Source organism: Tachypleus tridentatus, chromosome 7, assembly GCF_004210375.1.
Source record: "Tachypleus tridentatus isolate NWPU-2018 chromosome 7, ASM421037v1, whole genome shotgun sequence".
Classification (NCBI taxonomy): Eukaryota; Metazoa; Arthropoda; class Merostomata; order Xiphosura; family Limulidae; genus Tachypleus; species Tachypleus tridentatus.
The window spans coordinates 177,730,862-177,755,250 of record NC_134831.1 but is presented as its reverse complement, the minus strand read 5'-3'; the positions used below and the strand labels follow the sequence as shown (position 1 = coordinate 177,755,250).

General features: G+C 34.5%; 1 protein-coding gene across 7 annotated transcripts in view; it reads right to left on the bottom strand.

Annotated features, from left to right (window-relative positions):
- Positions 1–24,389, bottom strand: part of LOC143257360 (uncharacterized) — a 76,515-nt gene that overhangs the window by 6,381 nt on the left and 45,745 nt on the right. Inside the window, exon 4 of one of the 7 annotated variants that reach the window (XM_076515915.1) lies at positions 21,246–21,460. The exons of the other annotated variants lie outside the window; for them this stretch is intronic. Within the exon in view, the coding sequence (XP_076372030.1) occupies positions 21,281–21,460 (180 nt within the window). The 3' untranslated portion in view covers positions 21,246–21,280. Of the gene's footprint in view, positions 1–21,245; positions 21,461–24,389 lie in introns of those variants that run through there. 7 annotated transcript variants of the gene reach the window in all.

Sequence of the window (24,389 nt, the reverse complement as noted above, 5' to 3'; positions counted from 1 at the left end):
ATAAAAGAAAACTCTTCAGAAGAACTTGAGCTTTTAACTCGTTGTTTCGTGTTTCAGTTTGTTTTTGAATTTCGCGCAAAGCAACTCGAGGCCTATTTGCGCTATCCGTCCCTAATTTAGCAGTCTAAGACTAGAAGGAAGGCAGCTACTAGTCATCACCACTCACCGCGAACTCTTAAGCTACTCTTTTACCAACGAATAGTGGAATTGACTGTCACATTATAACGCCCCCACGGCTGAAAAGGACGAGTATGTTTGATGTGGCGGGGATTCGATCCCGAGACCCTCGGATTACAAGTCGAGTGCCTTAACCACCTGGTCATGCCGGGCTGAGCAGACAGTCAGGGGCACCTTACCACCTACCTTCCACGCATAGGTATTGCTTGTCACTGTTATAACACACCAAGAGTTTAAGATATGATAAATAATTTGTGGTTACGTAAAGATTCCAAGCTGGCTCGCCTGGTCGGAAATCCACAGCCCATAGTCCGTGCCAATAACAAAAACAAAAGAAAACTTGGATGCGCGTGCAAGTGGAAAATAATGTGTGCGTTTTTCTTTTCTTTTCTCCAACTTAGAAAATAAATACTGTTTCCGGTGCCTTGGTTTTATAACGTCTAAATTAAAAGAAATATAGCATTGCTGTTCCAAGAACGTCACAGTAATGGATAAAGATGTGACGTGTCCAGACAAACTTGTGTTTCCAATGTTTCGTTCTTATTGTATATAGCAGGTAATAAGTTTTCAAAAAAGATTTTACGCACTTCTGATTTAATACGATGTGATTATTCACATTCAATCCTATTACGTAATTCAATGAAAACTGCATAATATTTATTTTACACATTACGAAAGTCATTCGTTGGAATAGCTGTTAAACAGTATTTTTGTATTATCAGTTTGTCTGATTTTCTAGAGTTTACGTTGAGTAACGTGAGGAATGCGGTGGTGATGAAATAATCAAACCATGTGAAATTGCAATAGAAAAAATATTTTCCAAAACCATCTTTCATTCGTAGTTTAAAAAAACAATAATAAATATTTATCGAAAAAAATAAAGTATTATGTGAACAGCTGTATATATAAAAACAGTGCGAGTTTTGAAGACTTTTATAGAATTGATCCCGTAAGAGCTAAGCGGTAATCACGAAGGTTTATAACGCTGAGAACCTGGTTTTGATAACTGTGTTGGATACATCACAGATAATCCATTGAGAAGCTTTATGCTCAAAAACAATGAGACGTGTAACTTTTTATTATAGGGCATTAACCTACTAAACGTTTGTTTAATATTGGACTCTTTTTAAAATACAAATTTGTTTTTTGTTTTGGAATTTCGCGCAAAGCTATACTAGGGCTAGCTGCTCTAGCCCTACCTAATTTAGTAGTGGTTTGAATTTTGCACAAAGCTATGAGAGAGCTATCTGCGCTAGCCGTTCCTAATTTAGCAGCTTAAGACTAGAGGGAAGGCAGCTAGTCATTACCACTCACCGCCAACTCTAGGGCTACTCTTTTACCGACGAATAATGGGATTGACCGACACATTATATCACACCCACGGCTGAAAGGGCGAGCATGTTTGGTGCGACGGGGATTCGAACCCGCGACCCTCGGATTACGAGTCGAGCGCCTTAACCACTTGGCCATACCGGGCCTTTTCGTGTTTTATTTGAGTAACATCTTTCGTAGAGGTTTCATATGTTATTTACGTCAAAATGACGTCTGTATAGCTCTCTATTAGTAGCCACAATTCGGAATAAGCAAAATTTTCACCTGAAGAACAGGACACGAACAGATTTCAAAGTCTCCAGTGAAACGTGGACTTACATCGGAAGTATAGTTCTGGTTTTATCACGAGGACTTACACTGGAAGTATAGTTCTGGTTTTATCACGAGGACTTACACTGGAAGTATAGTTCTGGTTTTATCACGAGGACTTACACTGGAAGTATAGTTCTGGTTTTATCACGAGGACTTACACTGAACGTACAGTCTGGTTTTATCACGAAGACTTACACTGGAAGCATAGTTCTGGTTTTATCACGAGGACTTACACCGGAAGTATAGTTCTGGTTTTATCACGAGTTTCTTTGTGGTGTGATACTTCATCTTCTAAAACACTTTATGGTTTGTAGAAGGATTTAGTGACGGATTCTTTGGAAGCTCCGTTTGGATGAATAACGGATCAATAATAAAATTACTCAGCAAGAATATCTGGCAAGAATGACGCAACACAACTTGGCTCAAGAACTGGTTCGAGTCAGACTGGTGCACAACATTCTGAGAGGCTTCTGACTTTCAAACAGTTGAGTCTTATTCTTTATCACTGTTCTCATTTAGGATTTTTTAACTGGACATTTTTAAAGACAAGTGGAATCTATGTTGTTGTTACTTATTAACTTAAATAGATAAATTGAAATGTTACAAGAGTAAATAAGTAACGCACGACATTAAAATCGATGCACAATTAAAACCATTTCTAAAATGTGGATTCTTACAGGTTTCGACCAAAACCATATCATTTTGAGGAGTGAAATTTCTAGACAGGAGCGTCATATTTACTCCTTGTTAGTTGGATCATGAGACTTGAAAGATCAATTCTGAAGATGACATGTAGAGTCCACATTTTAACCGTGTATTGATTCTAACGTTGCGTATTATTTTAACATTATACACAAGTGCTAAGAAATTGAAATCTAACTCGGGTTATACTGATTCAACCTTTTCCCCACCAATTTATGGTTTTTATTTATTATGTGGAATGATGAAAAATATTCCACATCCGTCAAATCTAGAAGTGTCACGCATGCTTATGATGTAACTTATAACTCTACAGTTCTGTTGGCTTTCTTGAGAAATTTTAACTGTAACACTTGCTCGGCGCCACCTAAGTACTAAAACACACACGTTGCCCTGTAGACAATGAAACACAAGACCACGTGTCCACTAAGTTCCTTAAAATATTGACACTTTATCAAAATTTACAGAGACTCCAAACACTTAACTGTCGACTTGTCTAACAACCAGGAAAGTTGAGAACATAGAAATGTCTATAAATATAAATGTAACTAAATTAATCATGGTTTATGTATGTGTTCTTTGCTATCAGAATATTTCACGTCTAAGAACTTGTGAGTGAAAACAAAGAATAAAAGATAAAGATATGTCAACCACAAGTCCTTTCACTGAATGTCAAGGCTCACAAAACGTGCTGCGACACGACACCCAGGTATTAACTATCACAGATCAGTTTAAAGAGTTACCAACATCAAATTCATAAAATCCAGTGTAAACAATATGCTCAAAAACAGATAGATTTTGTTGATTTTTGTTGTCTGTCTCTTGGGAGGTTCAAAGTGAAATATTTATGTTGTGGTTATCGCAGGGCTTCATGCTTGCATTTTAGCGTTCCAAACTTTCAAGTTTACCTTTGAAACAGGTCAATTATGTTAATACAGAAGATGTTACAAGTCTTTCATGATGTGATTACTCCAACATGTTAACCTCAGATGGATCAAAGCAACATGTTCACCTAGGATTCGTTACACCAATATGCTGACCTAGCCTTTCACAATGAGATTACACCAGTATGATGACCTAATGCTTTACAGTGTTATTGCTATTGTATGATGACCTAATGTTCTACAGTGTTATTACACATCGTATGATGACCTAGTGTTCTACAGCCTGATTACGCCAGTATGATAACATAATGTTCTACGATGTGGTTACACCAGTATGATGACCTAATGATTCATGATGTAATTAGACTAGTATGATGACTTAATGTTTAACAATGTTATTACTCCAGTAACATGGCCTTATGTTTTACAATGTTAGTACACCTGTATGATGGCCTAATGCTTTACAATGTTATTAAGCCAGTAAGATCACCTAATGTTTTAGAATTTCATTACACTAATATCATGATTAGTGTGTATTAATATCATGTTTTAGTGTGATTACACCAGTATTATGATTTAATGTTTTACATTGTATTACTCAAGTATAATAAAGTTTTTCGATGGGATTACACCTGTATGATGACCTAATGTTTTAGGATAGGATTACACCAATATGATAAGTTAATGTCGATGTTAATACTCCAGTATGATGATATAATATTTTACAATGTCATTACACCAGTATGATGACCTAATGATTTACAATGTTATTTGTTCAGTATGATGACCTAGTGTTTTAGAATGTCATTACACCATTATGATGACCTAATGTTTTGTGTTATTACTCCAGTATGATGACTTAATGTTTTACAATTTTATTACTCCAGTATGATGATTTAATGTTCTACGTTGTTATTATGCATTGTATGATGACCTAAGTCGATGTCAACACTCCAGTATGATAACCTAATGTTTTACAACTTTATTATAACAGTATGATGACCTAACGTTTTACAATTTGATTACACTAGTGTGATGAAATAATGTTTTACAATGTTATTATTATAGTGTGATGACTTTATGTTCTACAATGTTATTATATATTGTATGATGACCTCATGTTTTAGTCTGATTACACCAGTATGATAACCTGATGTTTTACAATGTTTTTACTCTAGTGTGATGACTTAACGTTGTACAATGTTATTACACATTGTATGAGGACCCTAAAGTTTTACAGTCTGATAACACCTGTATGATGACCTACTGTTTTTCGATGGGATTACACCAGTATGATGCTTTATGTTTTACGATGGGATTACACAAGTAGGAAGGACTGATGCTTTACGATGTCAATACTCCAGTATTATGACCTAATACTTTTGAATGTGATTACACCAATAAGATGACCAAATGTTTTACAATGTCATTACACCAGTATGATGAACTAATGCTTTACCATGTTATTACTGTAGTATGATGACCTAATGTTCGATAGTGTTATCACACATTGTATGATGACCTAATGTTGTACAATGTTATTACACCAGTATCATTACCTAATGTTTTATAATGTTATTACACATCGTATGATGACCTAATGTTCTACAATTTGATTACACCAGTATGATAACAATGTTTTACAATGTTATTACACCAGTAAGATGAACAAATGTTTTACAATGGGATTACACCAGTAGGATGTCTTAATGTTTTAAAATATTATTACATCAGTATGATGACCTAATGTTTTACGATGTGATTACAACAATATTATGACCTAATGTTTTACAATGTTATTACTCCAGTGTGATGACCTAGGATTACCAGAATTATGTATAACCATTCTTTAACTAGATGCATATAAGTATTTCAGTCATATAATTAGTTACAGCCTCTAAATCTGGATCACCCTAAAACGAATACTTCTGGGCTCTGTGAAATACTATTCCTCTGACTAAGTCGTTGATCCATTCGTGTAAAAATAAAATAAAAAAAGACTTTGAAATAACATTAAAACTTCATTTCGAGGATATAGGGCCCGGCATGGCCAAGCGTGTTAAGGCGTGTGACTCGTAATCTGAGGGTCGCGGGTTTGCACCCCCGTCGCGCCAAACATGTTCGCCCTTTTAGCCGTGAGGGCGTTATAATGTTACAGTCAATCCCACTATTCGTTGGTAAAAGAGTAGTCTAAGAGTTGGCGGTGGGTAGTGATGACTAACTGTCTTCCCTCTGGTCTTTACTAAATTAGGGACGGCTAGCACAGATAGCCCTCGAGTAGCTTTATGCGAAATTCAAATAAACAAACAAAAAAGAAATCGAGGATGTAATTTGAAAAAGTCAATTGTAGGCTGTAAACTTGCAAAAAATGCAAAGAAAAACTGACAGACACGATGATAGAAGAAGCAAAAAATAAAAGTTTATGGAAAATAAATAAAATAACGAAATGAAAGAATTATGAAAAACAGAAATCAGAGACCCGACAGCAAGATAAGAATACACAGAGGTATCGAAGGCACTAGAAATGAAATAAGTATAAGTAAAGGGTATTGAAAATTATAATTAGTTACAGAGAAAAATACTGGAAAGTGGTAAGAGGAACATCTGGAGGAATAAGAGATTGTACGCAACGGTTGTCATCTTTCTACCTGAGACGATGTAACTTCAACATATAGGAAGAAGTAACACCAAGACTAAATAAATCTAGCCGTGACCCGCGAAATATTTGCGGTAATTTTCATACCCTTCGCTTGAATTTTCCTTATTCTTGGATGTTGACGCATCCAATTTAATCCAATCTTTGTTTACAAACATGATGTTTTATATCGATAAATTCTGGTAAATTTAAAACTACTTTACAAATAGGTAGGACAAATACACTAACGTAGACGTAAATTTATAAAATAAAACTCCCACTAAAGTAAGCAATAAAGTAATGGTATCTAAGATAGCAAACAGAGTATGAAATGGTTGTTATGAGTCTTCGGTGTATGACATAGTGTGAAAAGTTTAAATAAAGACACTTCATAAAAGAGAGAATTAATACTTACTAAAGAAACGTAGCTAAAAGTGTTTATGAAACGAAACGGAGCTTATTTATTGTAAATTAAAGTAAATGTAAAGTTGTAATAAAGGCAAACGTAGTTGAATATGCAGAAATGCTTTAATGTATCTTCAGAAACTGAGAAGCACGTGGATCTGAATGAACTGTCCGTGTGTAGGTTAGACATAAATAAGTCGAGAAACTCCACACAAAAAATACATTTAGTGTAAGGTTCATTTTTTAAGAAAATTCCACGTGAGTTAAGTGTTTTCTGTATGAGATACTTTGCAATAAAAAAATCGAAGTCAGTCGTCACGTGATGAGAACGACATGTTGCCTTCGTGTACCATATTCGTTTTGTTGAAAAGTTTTACTTAGCAAAAAACAGGTAAAATTATTCTGCACTGAAAAGTCAAAATGAACAAAAGCTTTTCTAACAATATGATATTTATAGTATTTGATCGAGAAATTTGAGAGATAATTTTCGGAAGGAGAAACGCAAGCGTATTATTTATATAGCTGAAAAACAACAAGGATTGGATAAAATCACACATACTGTTTCCAGCTAGGATACCACCATCATGAAGAATGCAAAACTAAATAAACACCTGTTATAAAAAAATAAAAAAGAAGGAAAACATAAAAACTGAAAACTCGTAAACGTACTATAGTTGTCACACATCCACAAACGTTTTGGATTAGTAATCATTTAACTCCAATCAACTTATACAACAAACTGGATTTAGAAAAAGACTAACCCATCACCAACTATTATATAAAATGGCCTGGTGTTTGGGGCTCTTGATTCGCAAATTTTGTGTCGCGGGATCGAAACCCAGTACTGAAAATGATCGTTTGTTTCAACCGTCGGTGCTTTGTAACATGAAGATCAATCCTACTTTTCGTTGGTACAGAAAGAGTCCAACAGTTTGATGTTACCTTCCTTCTGATCTGTTGCTCAGAATTAAGAGAGGCTGCAGATAAAAACAGAGCACACAAAACTTAAACGGAATGATTGAGAAAAAAACAGTGAATATCAACTTAAATTGGGATGTCCTTATCAGTGTTAAACATAAAGACCTTCCTGTTGCACTAAGAGTGGGATCCATCATAGATATTCTAAACGATAGATATATGCAGATGAAACAGTTGGAATAGGTATACACAAAAATATACCTTAAAATTAGAACGAACAAAAAGGGTTTGTTTGCTTGTTTGTTTTAATTTCCCGCAAAGCTACACGAGGGCTATCTGTGCTAGCCATGCCTAATTTAGCAGTGTGAGACTAGAGGGAAGGCAGCTAGTCATCACCACCCACCACCAACTCTTGAGCTACCCTTTCACAAACGAATAGTAGGATTGACCCCACCCCCCGGAGTTCGACAAACCGTCTGTTTGTTCATTGTAAACTAACATTAATCTATATTTATTTTATTGTGGTTTTGTTTGTCTTTATTATTCCTTCTATTATTTAGTTGTACTATGATTATTTTTTTAGTTACATTAAAGCACTAACTCACCTTCTAATACCCGGCATGACCAGGTGGTTAGGGCGATCGACATGTTTTCAGACTTACAACGCTTGAAACCTGGTTTCGATACCCGTAATTGTGAAAATACTGGTAGCTTATTATGTAGTTTTGTGGTTAATTTAAAATAAATTTACGAAATTCACACACACATTCTTCCTAGCGGTGACGTTTAGATATTAATATGATGAATGATTATGTAAATTTATGTTAATATCTAGTCATAGGAGATGAAGTCTCTTACCATGACATAAAAATCATTCTTTGATTTTAAAAACGACTTAGTTCACAAGATATATTTAGAAAGAATTGAAAAGTGGTTAACATTTTGAAACATAAGTTATATTTCTTTTTGTGGTTCTTTTTCTTAATTCATTTATTTACCGAAATTATTATTATTAATATTTATACAAAGTTGTTTATCAAGATATATATCAAATCTTCACTAATTATTTGTTGTTTTCTTTCTTTATTTTTTTTTTTTGAAGTATTAAAATTGAATTTCAATTGTTTCAAACTTGTATTTTGGATTTCAGTGTATCATTTTTGTTAAACAACTTATAGTGTCATATCAGTGTCATTGTTGTTAAACAGCTTATAGTGTTATATCAGTATCATTGTTCTTAAACAGCTTATAGTGTTATATCAGCATCATTGTTGTTAAACAGCTTATAGCGTTATATCAGCATCATTGTTGTTAAACAGCTAATAGTGTTATATCAGTATCATTGTTGTTAAACAGCTAATAGTGTTATATCAGTATCATTGTTGTTAAACAACTTTTTGTGTTATATCAGTGTCATTGTTGTTAAACAGCTTATAGTGTTATATCAGTATCATTGTTGTTAAACAGCTTAGTGTTATATCAGCATCATTGTTGTTAAACAGCTTAGTGTTATATCAGCATCATTGTTGTTAAACAGCTAATAGTGTTATATCAGTATCATTGTTGTTAAACAGCTAATAGTGTTATATCAGTATCATTGTTGTTAAACAGCTTATAGTGTTATATCAGTATCATTGTTGTTAAACAGCTTATAGTATTATATCAGCATCATTGTTGTTAAAAAGCTAATAGTGTTATATCAGTATCATTGTTGTTAAGCAGCTAATAGTGTTATATCAGTATCATTGTTGTTAAACAGCTTAGCTTACAGTGTGTTAAACTTACTGTTATATTATTATCATTGTGGTTAAATAGATAGCTTACAGCGTTATATCAGTATCATTGTTGTTAAATAGCTTAGCTTATAGTATTATATCAGCATCATTGTTGTTAAAAAGCTAATAGTGTTATATCAGTATCATTGTTGTTAAGCAGCTAATAGTGTTATATCAGTATCATTGTTGTTAAACAGCTTAGCTTACAGTGTGTTAAACTTACTGTTATATTATTATCATTGTGGTTAAATAGATAGCTTACAGCGTTATATCAGTATCATTGTTGTTAAATAGCTTAGCTTATAGTGTTATATCATTATCATTGTTGTTAAATAGCTTAGCTAATAGCGTTATATCATTATCATTGTTGTTAAACAACTTAAAGTGTTATATCATTATCATTGTTGTTAAACAGCTTAGCTTATAGCGTTATATCAGCATCATTGTTGTTAAATAGCTTAGATTATAGTGTTATATCAGTATCATTGTTGTTAAACAGCTTAGCTTATAGCGTTATATCAGTATCATTGTTGTTAAACAACTTTAAGTGCTATATTAGTATCATTGTTGTTAAATTGCTTAGATTATAGTGTTATATCATTATCATTGTTGTTAAACAGCTTAGCTTATAGCGTTATATCAGTATCATTGTTGTTAAACAACTTTAAGGGCTATATTAGTATCATTGTTGTTAAATTGCTTAGCTTATAGCGTTATATCAGTATAATTGTTGTTAAACAGCTTAGCTTATAGTGTTATATTAGTATCATTGTTGTTAAATTGCTTAGATTATAGCGTTATATCAGTATCATTGTTGTTAAACAGCTTAGCTTATAGTGTTATATCATTATCATTGTTGTCAATTAGCTTCGCTTATAATGTTATATCAGTATCATTGTTATTAAACAACCTAAAGTGTTATAGAAGTATCATTTTTATTACACAGCATAAATTGTTATATTGGTATCATTGTTGTTAAACAGCCTATGGTTAAGTACCAATATCGTTCTTCTTAAGACAGCCTTTCCCTTCCAAAGTACCATGTTTTGTATTTACCATGCTACCTACCAGTTTATTCAAGTTGAAGAAAAAGTGTATTTGGACCAATTATTTCATCACTTGAACAAGTGAGACAAAGGTGGTTTATTTAGTAAGAGACACACTTGTAGCTTGTGAAACCAGTTGTGCACGTTTTTATAACATTTACATTAATGGTAGAAATGTTTTGATAATCTAAGTATTTTTTGTTGCAACTCGCAGTAGTACTCGAACTAGTGTCTCACGCTTGCAGTCATTTATTTGTAATTATCCAACAAAAAGGAAAGTGGTATTAAAATTTTAAATTAACGTGGGCACTAGTTGGCCCTGTGAAAATTTGTGATTTCGGAACAGTCGAGCCGGGTCCAAATATGTACTGTATCACTAACCTTTCCCCATATTTGGGAGCGTTGTAAGAGTGACAGTCAATTTCGTAACGTAGATAATGAGCAGTAGAGTGTTACTGTCTGAGTGCCTTCTCTTTGGGCCTCGGCATGGCAAGGTGGTTAGGATGCGCTTGACTCGTTATCTGAGGGTCGCGGGTTCGAATCCCTGTCTCACCAAACATGCCCGCTATTTCAGCCGCGGGGACGTTATAATGTATCGGTCAATCCTACTATTCATTGGTAAAGAAATAGCCCTGAAGATGGCGGTGGAGGTGATTACTAGTTACCTTCCCTTGCTAAGTTAGGAAAGGCTAACGCAGATATTCACAACAAACAAGAAACCTTCTTTTGATCAGTTGGCTAAAAAGAGAGGGGTAGCAATAAGCCTTAGTAGTTTCTTTAATAATACTTTTAATATTCTTACGCAGAGAGATTAGATAACGACCACATTTTAATGGTGGCTACGAGTGAGTGAACCTTTTGTCATCTTACTTCGAGGGCTAATTTTGTTGTTGTTGTTGTTTTAAAGTCTTTCTTTAGAAGATCGTATCTGTTTGTTTGATACACACGTAGTTACCCGGTGAGCTGCATGTGTCGCCAGTACCAAACCCTAATTTTTAGCATTATAAGCCTTCGAACTTAGTTTCTTTTGATATACCACCGTATACGTATTCTGAAAGCATTTCTAATTCAAGTAATTTTCATCCTCACGAAATCAATGCTCATAACCTTGAATCATTGGGTTTGACACCCAGATTCTTTAATAAGAGAAAGAAAATAATTATTTAATACAGATATATATGCACTCATTAAACAGTTCATCCATTACATAACATCGAATAAATTGGTTTGCTCTAAATTTCGCGCAAAGCTACACGAGGGCTATCTGGATAATTTAGCAATGTAAGACTAGTCATCATCACCTACCGCCAACTCTTGGACTACTCTTTTATCAACGAATAGTGGGAGTGACCGTCACATTATAACGCCACCACGGCTAAAAGGGCGAGCATGTTTGGAGTGACGGAGATTCGAACCATCGATCCTCACATTACTAGTAGAGTACTTTAACCACTTGGCCATGTCGGGCCTACATGGAATAATGAATATAACGAAATGTCATAAGATTATTCGCATACATAAATTAATTTAGGTTAATATATGAAGTAAAACGCGTTTAAAACCACATGAATAATTGGTTAAATTCATCGTTCTACACGCATCGAATAATAAATACATTATTAAAATGAAAAAAAAACAAAACATGAAACTTTATTGATTAAAAATATTACTAACTTAGGGGGGGGGGAATATCTGAGACTCCCAAGGTTCAATTTTCCACTAAGAAAATAGTAAATGTGCATGTGTGATCACTGTGACTATAATAATTAAAAATTCAAATTTACCGTATATGTATTACTTGAGATGGCGTATTTAAATTAGAAACTTAAATATGTTCTGCCTTTAACAAAATAGATCCTTTCTTGGCACTCTAACAAAAGCAATTAAATTATATTAATTTAAGTTTTGCCTCTGACTAGTTTCAGTGAAACTTCAGAATATTAGATTAATCTGTCGATTACATTCATGCAATATTAAGTAGCAGTTCGTTTTTACTACGAAGAAATTTATCTGAAATAGAAGTATTAAAAAGGTACAAGTATTCTATTTTTTTCCTTTTTATTTGCCTTTCAACACCAAAAATGAGGCGTTGACAAAGTCACATACAAATTAAAGACTAAACGCAGCTACATTAGATAATAAGACATCCAAATCTTAGCGGTTTCCGTTTTTTATATTCATTCAACAAAGTCCTTTTTAATGCCTTCCGGAGGTTTTCCTTTTTTTCTAATAATTAAACCAGGGAAATAGATTTCAATATATTTTACTGAAAAAAACCAAAAAAGTTTGAGACGAAATGCACTTGGACATGCTTTCTTCAAATCAATACTTTTTTATACTGCCGGGTTTGTAAAAAAAAAATTCGTCATATAAAAGTATTTTAAATACAATATGGAACGCCTCGAAATTTTAAAGGAAAATTTATTATGCTTTATTATAAACACTGTTCCTTATTCCAAATACAGAGGTTGAATGTGTTATATTAAAACGATTTGGAGCCTCAACTCGTCGTTGAAGTCAATGTCGTCATGTTCTATCTGAGAATTATGCATCTTGACTAAAGCTTTACAACATAGTTTCCACTGTAAAAGGGCTCCGTTGTAGGTGTGTCATATCTTGAGCACACCACTCCACCTTGCAGGCTCTCCATAATTTATCTAGTGCATATGAATGATGGTTTTCAATAGCACATTTCATCAGTCTGATCACAGAGAAATACATAGGCGACTTAACCGCTATTACTTCGCACACCAAAACATGAACATCTGTTTCATTCTTTTGTTGCTTGAGATATGTAACAGTTGAACAGCTAAGTCGCAGAAGCAAGTTGTTTGCACGTGACTTATGTCGCTTTCTCAGATGGAAGCCATTTTTGGTTATGTTACTAACTGTTATCCATGGATCGTGTGAACAGCGTTTGTCTCTGACCTTTATATTTGTATATTTTTACGTGTAATAAGATTCTTACTTTACTTAAAACTGCTTGGGTACGACTTGTTGCAGGTCTCTTACTGGACGGTCTTGGTACCCCAAGATGTCCCATATTTTTTGCATTCCAATATCATTAAGTACAGGAAATGTTCCAGTATTGAACATTCTTAATTCCCAATCTATACAGACTTTTATTATTTGAGTGAAGAAATATTCTGCATTAGAAAGGGCTGCTACGTACTTTTCCCAAAACAATCATTTTTCAGTAACATCACACTAACTATACAACGTTAAACAATGTCAAAGTGCAGTTGTGGTAAATGCCTTTCTGTAGAAATGCAACATCTAAAGAAATACCGTAAAGGAGCAGCTACTGATATAGGAATCTGATGCTCGAGCCTTTCCCAATCTTGAACTATAGAGAATATGTATATCTAACAGCCTTCATGGTCTATTCTAAGCGAATAGTAGGATTTTACCACTACTCTCATACGCAAACACGACTCTAAAGGGAGCTAATTTTTTCTGACCCATTTACGTTTGTTATTTCCCTTGTAAATGGTTCTTTCATGATATTAAGAAAACAAGTAGGTTCAAAAATATTAATTTAACAGAACAATATTAAACCCCCTTATCAAAGAGCGTTTGAAATGTGGATCTTTCTTTTTACAGGGTAAACTGGAAAACACCAACTCCGCGACTCTTTTCACTAAAAATTTCACCCCACTGACAATCAACACCTTCCATTTTCCAAAGTCCTCTTGGACCCCTCCACCAAACAAAGGACATGTAGAAAGCTATATTAAAGTTGTTTTGAATTTTGCCCAAATATGCGCATGTGCTATATCCGATAGTTGTCCCTAATTTAACAGTGATAGGATAGAGAGAATGCAGTTACTCAACAACGAATACCATCAACTCTGGAGCTACTCTTTTACCAAAGAATATCAAATCGAGCGCCCCATCAACCAGGCTAAGCTAGACTCCATCAAAATGGGTGGAAGGATCCCCTTTCTCATATTCCTATCAGCAATGTTATTTACCTTCAACAATTGGAATTGTGCCATCTTATCTCTGTGCTAAGTTACCTAATTTTTTTCTGTATATATCTAACCCTTACTCAAAAGAGAAATCGACGTTTTTCACATGGAATAATAACAAAAACATTATATTTAAATTAATAAAAAGCCGATATGTAGCGGATCTTGTAGTTACATAACTTATATTTTACAATGGCAATTAGATGAAGAATTCATAAAATCAGACCATGATATCTCACACAATTACATATTGTGAAATAGGCTTAGAGTGAGGTTAAGCCTACTCGAATCCTGTTAAGTTTTATGTACCGTTTGTCTTCGATGTTCTTGTTGTTTTTTTAAATAAATCCTCCACTTAGTTCTTTTTATTTTCTATCCATTTTTATTATGTTTAATTTTCTTGTTCTATTTTATTGCCATTCAACCAGTTATTGATTGGATAAAAGGTGAAACCACGTGTTAATAATACGCCATTCAAATTCCACGTGTATATATATTCTTCAGAAAATATAAAAATATCTTCCAGCGACTTAGGCTCTTTGTTAGACATCATTAATTACCTTATAGACCTTTGACAACAACCCAAAGAATGTACTTTGTACAGAAGGAAAGACACTGTCCGCTTTCTCTATCTCTCTTTCCTTTCTTTCTTTTTATTCCAAAGCCATTTGTCGCTGGGCTTCTAACGTAAGACACACTGAGAGTTTTCTTGTTTCGCAAGAGAAGGTAGAATTAGCTCTTTTCTTTCTTCGCGTGATAATGCCGAAATATTCTTATGTGAACATATAACCAATTTCTTAACGACACAGATTTTCAAACGCAGAAGTAGATAAAACAAAAACTTAAATTATAAACCCGATAAAGCTGAAGCGGTTAGTTCCAGAACGTGGTTAAAACTAAAATAATATATTTTTGTTACAAAATATGTTCGCTTGCTTAAATAAATATGTATGTATGTATATATATACATAGCCAGGTGGTTAAGGCGTTTGACTCGTAATCTGATGGTCGCGGATTCGAATTCCCCTCGTTACTATGTTCTAGGCAATCCCACTATTGGTTGGTAAAAAAGTAGTCCAAGATTTGGCGGTGGGTAGTGATGAATAGCTACCTTTCCTCTAGCCTTAGACTGCTAAATTAGGGATGGTTAGCGCAGATAGCCCTCATGTAGTTTTGCGCGAAATTCTAAACAAACCAAACAGCAATAAAAATAAATCTTTTTATTTTGACGCAGTTTTGTTTGTGACTATCGAAGCGAATATTGTGTTTCTGTAAAAGCAAATAGGTTTATTTTGTTGAACTCTGTGTACAAGTAGTATCTGCGCTAGTTCTCCCTAATTTTGTTTGACCGATCCAAGCACCACAAGCTCACCTCTCGTGGCTGATGTCGAGATGTTTCAGAGAAGCACCGAAAGCTCTTGGGTTCTAGATTAAATTCTGTACATTCTTCGCTTTCCATAATTTCCTAATTTTGATGCATTTTTAAAGGAACATATTGAAGGGTAGGGACCCTTAGTCTCCTGATTCCTACGTCACTGAAAATGGGATGAAATTAATGTTTACGTTGCCCTTATAATTTCTTTTCAGCAATTATTAAATCCCAGAATGCAAAGCTACTATCATATTTTATTCAAGTTTTTTTCTGTAATTTAAAAAATAGAGAATTCTCAGTCATCGAAGAGCACTGAGTTTTAGAACTTCAGTTATTTTTTTAATTAAAGTCGCTTGCAATCAAACCCAAATGAAATCGTTTAAGTTTTTCAACTTCTCATTCCTACCGTTACGCGGAGTAAAACCTGAATTTATCGGTCTCTTTTATAACAGCAATACTTTTCTATCTTCAGATACACCAATAACATATGTGGGTGTTTTATCGGCCCGGCATGGCCAAGTGATTAAGGCACTCGACTCGTGATCTGAGGGTCGCAGGTTCGAATCCCGCCACACCAAACATAGTCGCCTTCTCATCTCTGGGAGCGTTACAATGTGACGGTCAATCCTTCTATTCGTTGATAAGATAGCCCAAGAGCTGGCGGTGGGTGATGACTAGCTGCCTTCTCTCTAAACTTACGTTGCAAAATTAGGGGCGCTTAGCTTTGTGTAAAATTCAAACTAAACCGTGTTTTATTCTGACCTCTAGTGTGACTAAAACAAATTGGTTTCTAATCATTAGATTGCTTTTAAAAATGTTTTTTTTTTTTTCATAATTTATAACTGTTTAGGTAAGCCCAGCGGGCTGGGAAAATTTTATATCATAGCAATGTACAGATTCGTGCAATTTGAGAACCGAATTACTATATCACATGACCTACAGCATTTCACTAGTTACAATTACTTGTTGTGCCAAATGATATCAGGTTAACCTGGACAAACAGTGTAACCATAGCCATTATACTCTCTTTGTCTAGCAATTTATTGCTAGACAATAGATTTAAGTATTTCCTAACAAAGTACTTTCCTTAATTATTTATTCATAACTCCATTCTATTTCTACTTAAAGAATATCGGGCCAAAGTGAACATGCAGTAATTAACAAACATACAGTTTCTTTTTAACAAAGCAATAGGTGCTGTTTAACGACACCTTACTGCTACTTAACAAAATAAACAGTTTCTGATTAACAGAGCAATATGTGCTGTTTAACAACACATTACTGCTACTTAAGAAAACAGTTTCTTTTTAACAGTGTAATATATGCTGTTTAAGAACACATTACTGCTACTTAACAAAACAAACAATTTCTAATTAACAGAGCACTAGGTGTTCTTTAACAGCACATTACTGCTACTTAACAAACATACAGTTTTTATTTAACAGAGCACTATGTACTGTTTAAGCACATTACTGCTACTTAACAAAACAAACATTTTTATGATTAACAGAGCTATGCGTGCTGTTTAACAACACATTACTGCTACTTAACAAAACAAAGTCTTTGTTTCTCTTGACGACGAGAAACCCATTTGAAATAAAAATGTATTTCAGAATTGCTGGCATGGATATTAACACTTATTGATAAAGAGAAATCAACGTTTCGACCTTCCTACGCCATCTTCAGGTTGGGAAAGAGAGAGTTTGAAAGTGGCCTTTTCCGGACACTTCTTGCGGACGAAAGTTTAAACGGGTACGGGATTGTAGGGGGCGTTACAGGTAGACGTTAGGTTATTAATTAGTATATGTATAAAGGTGTTCCTTTATATTAGTTTAATTTTGGTTTTAGTTACTGTATAAGTAGGGTTTATTTGATTTTGTGTTTGTTTATATTTGTTTTCCTACTCAATATCTGGGTATTTTCTATGGTTATGTTGTGTTCATTTGATTTGCAGTGTTCATAAACGTGTGAACGTGTTTTTGTTGTTTTTTTGTTATATGAATCTAGTTTGCATTTCGGAAATATTTCTATATTGGAGAAGCAAGCAGAAAAATTGAAACTAGATTTAAAGAACACAAAGAAACGCCTTCACACGTTTTTGAACACTGTAAATCAAATAAACACAACATAACCATAGAAAACACCCAGATATTAAGTATGGAAACAAATATAAACAAACGCAAAATCAAAGAAGCCCTACATATGCAGCAACTAAAACCAAAATTAAACCAAAATAAAGGAACACCTTCATACCTATAATAATTAATAACCTAAAATCCAACTGCAAAAGCCCTGTTTAAATTCTTCTCCTTAAGACATGTGTCCGGCAACGGTCACTTTCAAACTTTCTCTTTCTTAACCCGAAGATGACCTAGGAAGATCGAAACGTTGTTATCTCTTTATCAATAAGTGTTAATACCCATACCAGCCGTTCTGAGATACAAAGTTTCTGTTTAACGGAGCAATAGGTGCTGTTTAACAACACGTTATTGCTACTTAACAAAACAATGTTTCTGTTTAGCAGAGCAATAGGTGCTGTTTAACAACACATTACTGCTATTTAACGAATAGTTTCTCTTTAACAGAGCAATAAAAGCTGTTTAACAACACATTACTGCTACGTAATATAAAACACATCCGACTACAATTTAACAGAGTACCAGTGTATTAAGTTGTCAAATGTTTATCCATAAGTAGCTTTTATGTTATGCAAAATCTATCATATTATTAGCTCAATATTTCAAAGTATAAGACAGAAGACACCATCTTGTTTGTTTGTCTTAAAACACAAAATTTGCACGAGGAAGTCCCTGTAATTCAGCGGTAAGTCCGACGTCTTATTCTGCTACATACCGAGTTTCGACACCCGCAATGGATAAAGCAGAAATAGCACATTGTGCATGTGAATGTGTGAATCAGGTTTAGAAATATTTTGTGCTATGTTAAAGAGCAAAGTAGCTTACAGACGAACAAAATGTCCTTTTCTGTTTCTGTAAACAATACACGATAACTTCAAAACAATATAGCGTAATAATACATCTAAACGTAATATTGTAACAGCCTAATGCACGTGCAGGCTATTTTCCGTGCGTGAGAATGACCGCATGACGGCCTGACGTTTTAGTGGTAAATGTACCTTGGTTATTTTTTGTTCAGGAAACAAAATCGAGTGTGTTCTGACGGAATTAGTAAAAAAAATTGTTATTACTTATTTCACGTTATAATGAGCACATCGATAACAAAGCTCTTGACCTCCCTATTGTTACACAATAAACAGCACCAGCTATTATTCTCAGCTACTATATTCTCTTCAATACATATCCTGTCCCATAAGAATTATTTTTTCTAAATGGCTGAGCCAATCTTTATCGAGCCACCTACATCACACAATTGAAATAAATATCTCCATCATGCCACCTGACATGGAGTGTCCATTGTTAGTCTGTTGAACCTCTGAGGTACTCAATTTGGACTGTATGTTGAATCTGGGCCCCCGTGGATTGCCTATCAACAATACTAAGTCCCCAAGAATGAACAGAAATAAGCACATCAAGTTGCTTTGATTATGTTTCTTTCGATCACGTGACCTTATCGTTCCCAGGCATAATTGAAAATACGAGCATACAGAAACTATAAGTCTTTATGAGCTGTGTATGTATGTGTTCGTACATCCACTCGTTTGTTTTAAACTTCACAGAAAAAATTATGAAAACTGTTACGTGGAAAGTCGCAGAAACGTGTTTGAATGACTATAATCGAAAAACGGGATTTTATGGTCACTCTTATAACATTTTCACAGCTCCGAAGTAAAGAACGCATTTTTGTATCAATGGGACGCGAGCCTTGGATTTACAGTCTTGTACGCTAATCAACAGGCCACGACCGGCCCATATATGAAAGTAAAAAAAATGCCTTATTTGTTTACAAAACCAGCCCTAATTGCCCTTTTCTCCTTTCTTTCGTATAACAGGAGAGGATAAAGAAGGAGAAAAGTATATTAACCAAACACTACAAGAAGTTAGTCCTAGCACAAGGCAAACTAATGCCTCTGCTTGTGCGAAGGAAGCGCCATCTACGTACATTTTTAATAAACTTATTTTCGAACAAAACCGACTTTCACTTTATTTCACTGTTTGCTAGTTGCGGTCTTCATACTGCATTCAGATTATTTTGTGATGTTACAATACATTTGTGTGCAGTAATATATTATGCTAATATAGTAGTAAACTGACAAACAATTTATAAGCATAATAAAGTGGTTTATTTTGTGCTAAACACACTACAATTTTCGACAGGACATTCAGATCGGCTCTGAAGAAAGCATACCACTTCGTTGTGCTTGTAAACCGTTGTTTGTCGGTTTACTATAATATTAACATTTATATCGATATGCACGAAACTAAAAACTCCTATTTCTATTGGTTTGTTTGTTTGTATTTAAGCACAAAGCAACACGATGAGATATCTGTGCTCTGCCCACCACGTGTATTGAAACCCGGTTTCTAGTGTCATAAGTTCACAGGCATACCGCTGTTCCACTGAGAGGCATTTTTATTGGAGATACTTTTGGGAATGAGGCATAACTTAAAAAAAAAAACATATGACCATAATTAAGGTTCTTAATTTAACATAATTAAACAAAGACCTATAAAATAATGTTGCTTACGTCTACATGAATCCACTATAGTGGTACTTAACATTAACTTGTTTTTTCGATACTTCCTAAAATCATCTTAGACATGGACTTAATCAGGGGATATTTTAGTACTAGCTGTAGGTATAGGAAACAGCACTTACATCAAACTATAATTCAAAAGAAACGTATGTTACGTGTGTAAAGAGAAACCAAAACGCTCACTACTCCACTGGGACGAGGAGTATTTGTAGAGTGAACTAGGCTATGAAAACACCTCGAATTATAACACTGTTTCAACTGGAATGTGAAGTATATGTACAGAGAACTAGGTTATGAAAACACCTGGAAAACAAATCACTCACTATTTCAACTGGAACGTCAACTAGCTGAAGTTTATCACGTTAAGGTAATTTCACGTGCCTACTTATGTCCATTCTGTCAATTTTTATGGTTGATTATTTTAACAGAAAAGGCTATTAATTCTCGTCGTCGCTGAAATAATGAGTTATGTCTTAAACAAATTCATACATTATGGTGGAAGCAGGTGATTAACACTGATAGATTGCATTATCTAGAATAGAACCAATCAATTACTTTTTATTTCACTAAAATATTGAGTAAAGAGACGTTGGTTTTGCGTCTAGTTTGTTTTCTTGGACTATACTGTCATCTACCGATCATAATCGTAACTAACATTTAAAATAATAAAAGTTGGCGAAAGGTTTTATGTCAAAATGTGCGGTATTTATAGAGGTGTTACAGAAGTGCTTAATCATACTTCTAGAAATGTCCAAACTAACGTCACAAAGAAACTGCTGAATGGGACGTGAACAGTTCGTAAAAACCAGTCAAAATAGTTTCATCTCATTATGGTCGCTTAAGTTTGAGAACTACCCATATATTTCACGACCCCGAAGATTTCGACTAATTTGTCTTTTATATAACACTAGCAGATGCCAGTTGAAACAAATCAAGGGTAATTTTCCAAAAGAATGTGATGAATCAATATAAAATGTGTAGCCAATGTGATCCCTCATACTAGTATATGAAATATGATAGACTAGTGGGCCATTTATAGTTATATATTGTCATTCTGTGTCTTATTTCAATAAAGAAAATTACATTTCGTTTGTTTTCAAGTATACCAAATGTAATGCATTATTGACAAAAATATTCGTATTTAGATAAAATTGGTTCATCCAGCACAATACAGCACTTAGGTTCACAAAGTAGCTGCTGGGCTTTTTCTGCTGGATCCCACTGTTCCTTGTCATTTCAGTGAGCGCAAGAAAATACTGCTACAGAAAAAAATGTCAAAACGGAGACAATGAATTGAATTACAGTCGATTAATCGACACACTACAATAAAATCATGAATGTATATAATAGACATGAAATATATATCTTTAAAGTAAACAACGTTCCTATATTTAAAATCAGTCCCTTCCCCTTTTTTATCCGTAAGATCCTTTCACGAAAAGAAATATCTTTATTCTTGAGTGTTTGACCCTTCTGCATACACGAAGTGTAACAGACTGATACTGATATGACATCTTAAAAACTGCAAAGTTTGTTTTTGGTTTTGAATTTCGCGCTGAGCTACGAGAGTTACCTGCGCTAATCGTCCCTAATTTAGCAGTGTAAGATTAGAGGAAAGGCAGCTAGTCATCACCACTCACCGCCAACTCTTGGGCTACTCTTTTACCAACGAATAGTTGGATTGACCGTCACATTATAACGCCTCCACGGCTGAGAAAGGGCGAGCATGTTTGATGCGACGGGGATTCGAACCAGCGACCTTCGGATTACGGCTCGAACGCCTTAACCCACCTGGCCATGTCGGACCAGAAACTGCAAAGAATGAAAGTTTCTCTATAATGTCTTGATTTACTTGTTTGTAATTAAGTACAAAACTATACATTGGACTATCTGGGCTCTACTCACGACGGATATTGAAACCCGGTTTCTGGCATTGTAAGTCTACAGACATACCGTTGTGCCACTGGAGGGGGATGTACTCTTAGAAAGAAGCATTTTGATGTACATTTTTTTCTACGATTAACCGTTCAGGAGGTACAAAGCGTGACAGATATACATCTAATTATATATACACAGATAACAAATGTGTACAAGTTCTATACGTCTATGATACCAATCACCACCAGAGCTCACATTATTCCATAGACTGTACATTCACTATTCAACACTGACATATAACCATAGGTTCGATCCCAGCATCATGCTTCTTCTTGTGTTCCGCGAGCCGTATAAAAAAAACGCAGCATACTAAAGATTCACTGTTTTTAGTAATCTACCAAGTGTGACGATTCTTAATAATTGCTTACAGTTGTTTTTTTAATAATTCCGTATTACGTATCTCACAAATTATTGAACTGTAAGGTAATATGAATGCTAGGGTTAGGTGTAATTTAGAACAGTTTAAAAATATATAAACGTCTATGTTTAAAAATAAAATTCATACGAATGCTCTTTCTTAATTCCCTATATAGTCTCTGATTTTATGTACTGGTGAGGTTTAATAGTCATCAAGTAAAGAAAACTGATCAATTTTAAGCAATTAGAATTTCGTGATTGTTGTTTTGTCGGAGGGGGAGGGCAAATGTATGAACATCCAGAAGGCTTTATTTAATCAAATACTTTAAAATTTATTTCTCGTGAATTATTATTTAAAGCTGTCGCTAGATGTCACTAAATAAACTGCATCTACGTATCTTTAACAGGTTATCTTTGGTAACCATCAACAGATTGCAGCAGCTGCATTTTATTAAGAGATAATTTGTTAAGCCATCTCACGGCTTTTTTCGTACAGAAATATATAAATTAATAAAATCTAATGTTTTAAACCGTAATTTTAGAATTAGCTTCCTGTTACCAAGTTTAAGTAATAATTTGTTATTTTTACTTTCGCGTAAAGTTACGCGAGGACTATCTGCAGTAGCGCAGTAGGAACGAGTAGCCGTCCCTAATATAGAGGCAACTAGTCATAATCGCCCCCCAGTGGCTCAGCGGCATGTCTGCGGACTTACAACGCTAAAAACCAGGTTTCGATACCATTGTGTAGCTTTAAGCTTAATTCAAAACAACAACTGCTAGTCATAATCAACAATCCGCCGACTCTTAGGCTACATTTGCCAACGAATTGTGCGACTGACTGACTCTCACATTATAACGCCCCCAAGGCTGAAAGGGGGAGTATGTTTGGTATGACGGGAATTCGAACCCGCAACCATCAGATTACCAGTCGAGCGCCCTAACAACCTGATCATTTAAACAATAACACCACCTAACTTTTCTAAAGATAATGTTGATTTAAATCTTTGTGTTTTTTTTTCAGTTTAGCTAACTTTTAATTTATAAACACTAGTATTGCGTACTAAGCCTCGTGTAATGTGCCAATCGAGGGATCCAAGATTCAAGCCACGATCTGCCGCTTAATCCGCACCGCACTTTTAGCGGAGGGGGCGTTATAACAGTGATAGTTTCTCACCATTCAGTTACGAGTAGCCGTATGAGCAGCAGATGTGTCTGACTGTTACTCTTTTTCTTTGGTCATCAGTTTTAAATTAAGAATCGTTAAATCTGATCTTCTGGGTCATTAACCACTATGTCATACAATACTAGTCTCATTCCAAAGGCTAAATAAGTAATTTTAAAGACAAATGTTGTCAGTAGAGTGCATCTATCTAGGAAGTTTTGAATAACCTCTCGAAATGTTAACGGCAGATATTCAACAGGAGTTTCTGTTTACTAAATAAAATTCACGACGTGGTTATAGCTTACGTAAATCTCACCTTGACCTAGATTTAAGGTCACTAGTTTATACCCACCTCCGAGTCTATCGTTTGATGAGTTTAAGTCAAAGCTTAACCCAATAGTTGGCGGAGGGTTGTGTTCATGAGTTGCCAACCAGTATACATAAATTCAATTTCAATGATTAAAATGCTAAAATAAAAAAAATATCTGTTTTATGAAATCCGAATAGAAATTTATCCCACTAGCCTCAGACATTTCCGAAAAAAAACTACATAAAAGTTAATCAGTTTTGGTGAGATTGAAGTTTTATTTATTTTAGCATCCACATAGTTCAGTTTCAATTAAACCTAATTTTAATTACACAAAGAATACTTCAGTAGAAATATTTATACATCCTCCTCGGTCCTCAAGATAAGTCTTAGGGCTTATGACGTCACAAATAGAGTTTCGATA